The sequence below is a fragment of the Borostomias antarcticus genome (genome assembly GCF_949987555.1).
Source record: "Borostomias antarcticus genome assembly, chromosome: 3".
Taxonomy (NCBI): Eukaryota; Metazoa; Chordata; class Actinopteri; order Stomiiformes; family Stomiidae; genus Borostomias; species Borostomias antarcticus.
Window position 1 is genome coordinate 18,830,426 of NC_140236.1, and position 4,805 is coordinate 18,835,230.

General features: G+C 48.6%; 1 protein-coding gene across 1 annotated transcript in view; it reads left to right on the top strand.

Annotated features, from left to right (window-relative positions):
* Nucleotides 1–4,241, top strand: part of LOC311307549 (phosphatidylinositol 4,5-bisphosphate 3-kinase catalytic subunit gamma isoform) — a 52,259-nt gene extending 48,018 nt beyond the window's left edge. Inside the window, exons 12-17 of the mRNA XM_084436365.1 lie at nt 72–218; nt 444–534; nt 1,316–1,446; nt 1,822–1,933; nt 2,149–2,306; nt 3,539–4,241. Of these exons, the coding sequence (XP_084292491.1) occupies nt 72–218; nt 444–534; nt 1,316–1,446; nt 1,822–1,933; nt 2,149–2,306; nt 3,539–3,796 (897 nt within the window). The 3' untranslated portion in view covers nt 3,797–4,241. The remainder of the gene's footprint in view (nt 1–71; nt 219–443; nt 535–1,315; nt 1,447–1,821; nt 1,934–2,148; nt 2,307–3,538) is intronic.
* The last annotated feature ends 564 nt before the right edge of the window (nt 4,242–4,805 follow it).

Below are 4,805 nucleotides of genomic sequence, written 5' to 3' on the forward strand. Positions count from 1 at the left end.
TGTGTGTGTGTGTGTGTATACAGTATGTCTGTGTGTAAGACCATAATCTCAGTCCTACCCTCTGACCTCAGCTGGACAGATGCAAGGTCAAGGCCTCTAAGAAGAAGCCACTGTGGCTGGAGTTCAGCCCCATGCCGTCCCCCGGGCCCACAGCGCCCCCTGTGGGCATCATCTTCAAACAGGGGGATGACCTCAGACAGGACATGCTGGTCCTTCAGGTGAGAGAGGGAAGGGGTTTTATTCAGTTGTTAAACTGCAGTATATGATAAACAGCACAGTAGAATCTTGGGTGCTGAATTGCAATTAAAAATACTTGTTAAGAGCTATGTATGTTGGTGTTGGTGATGTCATTCTTCTGTTGTTGTTGTTGATGATGATGATGATGATGATGATGATGATGATGACGACGATAATGAAGATGATGATGATGATGATGTTGCCAGACCCTGGTGGTGATGGACTCCATCTGGCAGATGAAATCTCTGGACCTCAATCTGGTCCCATATGGCTGCATTTCCACCGGACACAACATGGGTAAGTAGGTAGGTAGGTAGGTAGGTGGGTAGGTAGGTAGGTAGGTAGGTAGGTATTACTGTAGGTAGGTAGGTATTAGGTAGATAGGTAGGTAGGTATATGAGGCTGAAGTTAGAACCCGTTTCTCAGAACCCGTTTGGAATTATCCGGTCCACCTTAAAAAAAAAAGGTTCAAATCGGGATTGAATCAAGATTAAAAGAAAACTCCCCAAAATGTCACGGGTTCTATGCTACACAGTGGTAGGAGACCTCCTCACAGTCAGACTCATGGAGTGGCACAAGATTCTAATGTGCCATTTCAAAATAAAAGCCTTCTAAAGTCTCAAAAACTGCTTCAATCAGGATTAAGAGACTTTAGAAGGCTTTTATTTTGAAATGCCACATCAGAATCTCGTGAAACTCCACGAGTCAGACCGGGAGGGGGTATCTACTAGGGTTGTGAAGGAGGGTTAGTGATATTTCAGTGGTAGGGTTGTGAGGGAGGGTTAGGGTTAGTGATATTCCTGTGGTAGGGTTGTGAGGGAGGGTTAGTGACTCTGTGGTAGGGTTGTGAGGGAGGGTTAGTGACTCTGTGGTAGGGTTGTGAGGGAGGGTTAGTGACTCTGTGGTAGGGTTGTGAGGGAGGGTTAGGGTTAGTGACTCTGTGGTAGGGTTGTGAGGGAGGGTTAGGGTCAGTGATATTCCTGTGGTAGGGTTGTGAGGGAGGGTTAGGGTTAGTGACTCTGTGGTAGGGTTGTGAGGGAGGGTTAGGGTTAGTGATATTCTCCCTGTGGTTCCTCAGGGATGATAGAGATTGTGAGGGAGGCGGTGACCATAGCTGCGGTTCAGAGGACACAGGGGGGCACGACAGGGGCGTTTAAGAACAACGCTCTGTTTGATTGGCTCAAAGAAAAGTGCCCGCTACAGGAGATTGTAAGTAACATCTTGCACGCACAAATACACACACATACACCAGACACACACACACACACACACACACACACACACACACACACACCATAATCTCTAATGTGTGTGTCTGTGTATGTGTGTACTTCCAGTATGTGCGTCTGTACTGTACCTGTGCTTGAGCACACGTTAAGTATGTTCTTGTTGTTAGATTCTGATATGATGTACTTCCTGTTAAATATATCCACTACCCTAATCTGTGTTTACACAAAATGTGCACTCCCAGTTCAAACACACACTCAAGTTCTTCCTCTTTGTTATTTTTGAGCCTAATCTGGTAAAATCCCTGCCCTCTTCCTTCTCCTCCTCCTCTACCTCCTCCTCCTCCTCCTCTCTCAGCACTACCAGGCTATGGAGCGCTTCGTCACCTCCTGTGCGGGCTACTGCGTGGCCACCTACGTCCTGGGGATAGGGGACCGGCACAACGACAACATCATGATTACAGACCAAGGTGGGTACAGTACGGTGGGTGACATTCCTGTCCTCTGGGCCCCATTGTCTCTGCATGATTTAAAATCATAGGGGGCATAATTGTCCCCTACCTGATGAAAAACAGGTGTTACTGTATTTCCTGCTTCCTATCTGATGAAGCTCTTGGGAACAAAACTTTTTTCATAAGAAACTATTTTTGCAAGTTGGTGTGAATCCTCTCTCTCTGCTCTCCAGGGAACCTGTTCCACATCGACTTTGGTCACATCCTGGGCAACAGGAAGCGGTTCCTGGGCGTGAACAGGGAGCGCGTGCCCTTTGTCCTCACGCCTGACTTCTTGTACGTCATGGGCAGGGTCAAAGGTCGCTCCAGCCTCTACTTCCAGAGGTTCAGGGTGAGAAGAAAGTCCCGCCTCTATTCTCCTCCACAAGTCTCTCCTCTACAAGTCTCTCCTCCATTCTCCTCTCCTCTACAAGTCTCTCCTTTACAAGTCTCTCCTCCATTCTCCTCTCCTCTACAAGTCTCTCCTCCATTCTCCTCTCCTCTACAAGTCTCTCCTCTACAAGTCTCTCCTTTACAAGATCCTCCTCCACAAGTCTCTCCTCCATTCATCACTCCTCTACAACTCTCTCCTCTACAAGTCTTACCTCTACAAGTCTCTCCTCTACAAGTCTTACCTCTACAAGTATCTCCTCTACAAGTCTCTCCTCCACAAGGATCTCCTCTACAAGTCTCTCCTCTACAAGTCTTATCTCTACTAGTCTCTCCTCTATAAGTCTCTCTGCTACAAGTCTCTCCTCTACAAGTCTTATCTCTACTAGTCTCTCCTCTATAAGTCTCTCTGCTACAAGTCTCTCCTCTACAAGTCTTATCTCTACTAGTCTCTCCTCTATAAGTCTCTCCGCTACAAGTCTCTCCGCTACAAGTCTCTCCTCTACAAGTCTCTCCTTTACAAGTTCCTCCTCCACAAGTCTCTCCTCCATTCATCACTCCTCTACAACTCTCTCCTCTACAAGTATTACCTCTACAAGTCTCTCCTCTACAAGTCTTACCTCTACAAGTCTGTCCTCTACAAGTATCTCCTCTACAAGTCTCTCCTCCACAAGGATCTCCTCTACAAGTCTCTCCTCTACAAGTCTTACCTCTACAAGTCTCTCCTCTACAAGTCTCTCTGCTACAAGTCTCTCCTCTACAAGTCTCTCCTCCATTCATCACTCCTCTTCAAGTCTCTCCTCTACAAGTCTCTCCTCCATAAGTCTCTCCTCTACAAGTCTTACATCTACAAGTCTCTCCTCCACAAGTCTCTCCTCTACAAGTCTCTCCTCTACACGTCTCTCCTCGGTTCTAGTCTTTTCGATTGTCCTCTCCTTGCATCAACCTTCTCTAAATGCATTTGTGGATGTGGATGTGTGTTGAATATAGGGTGCCTGTCTGGTTTGAATAAAGTGAGTGTGTTTTGTTGTGTTTGTAATAGTGATTATGCACAGGTGTGTGTGTGTGACTAGTGCTCCTCTCTCCTCCGTTAGGAGCTGTGTACCCAGGCCTACCTGTGTGTGACTCCTCTCTCCTCCGTTAGGAGCTGTGTACCCAGGCCTACCTGTGTGTGACTCCTCTCTCCTCCGTTAGGAGCTGTGTACCCAGGCCTACCTGTCTCTGCGCTCCCACTCGGGCCTGCTGGTGACCCTGTTCTCCCTCATGCTGCTGACGGGCATCCCGGAGCTCAGCGCTGCGGAGGACATGCGCTACCTGCGGGAGGCGCTGCAGGAGGACCGGCCCGAGGACCAGGCCAGGGCTCACTTCCTGCAGCAGATCTCAGCGTGTGAGCAGCTGGGCTGGACCGTGCAGGCTAACTGGTGGATCCACATGGTGGGCGGCATCAAGTAACTCTGGTGCTGAGGAGATCCCAGAACTAAAGAGCCCTGAACTACAGACCCCAGAACTACAGACCCCCGAACTACAGACCCCAGAACTACAGAGCCCTGAACTATAGACCCCAGAACTACATACCCCAGAACTACAGACCCCTGAACTACAGACCCCAGAACTACAGACCCCAGAACTACAGAGCCCAGAACTACCGACTGTGTGTGTGTGAACATTGAAGTTGTGAAGAACCCATTCAATATAACAAACAACAGTTCTAGGATCACTAAATAGTCATATATTCTGTCGTCAAAGTCCATGTCCTGTAAGAAGTGTGAACAGCTCTTAATCTTTGAATCCTTTTTTCTCCGTACCAACATTCACAGAAACATATCTTCCTGGACCCCCTCGAAAATGAGATCATGATGCATCTCAAGGGGCTATCCTTAATAAAATTCAAATTCAAATATTTCAATGAATGGCACAAGCTATGCATTGTGGTTGAGGCGACGTGAACGTGGTGCCCGCAGGTATTGGGTACATCCTATCCTGCAAACAAACAGCGATGATAAATTTGTCCTCCATCTTGGTATCGAAAAATGTGAAAATCCCGCCTTGCGATGACGTCTTTCTCCGTCAAGACATCTGATTGGTCGGCAGCTCCAGCAACGCATCTGAAAGTTGAACATTTCTCAACTTTCGACGCTAGCAACGCAGGCAACGCAAAGCACCGGGACAACAACGGAACCAGAATGCCATTCGGCTGCAGCCATTGAAAGTGAATGGCATCCGTCAATGTTCAAACGCAAGCGTGTGAGCACTGTTATGCTGTGTTCACACCGGGTGCGGCGAGAAAATTTGCGCCGCCCAGTTCGGCCAATCTCGCCACGGGATCAATGGGTCGCCGTGCGAATCCGCCGCAGAAAGTTCAAAAAATTGAACTTTTGCGAATGTAGCCGTGCGGCGAATCCTGGCCATCGCGCCGCCGAGTTCTGCGATTCGCGCCGCCCGTGCCGCCCGCCGCCCAGTT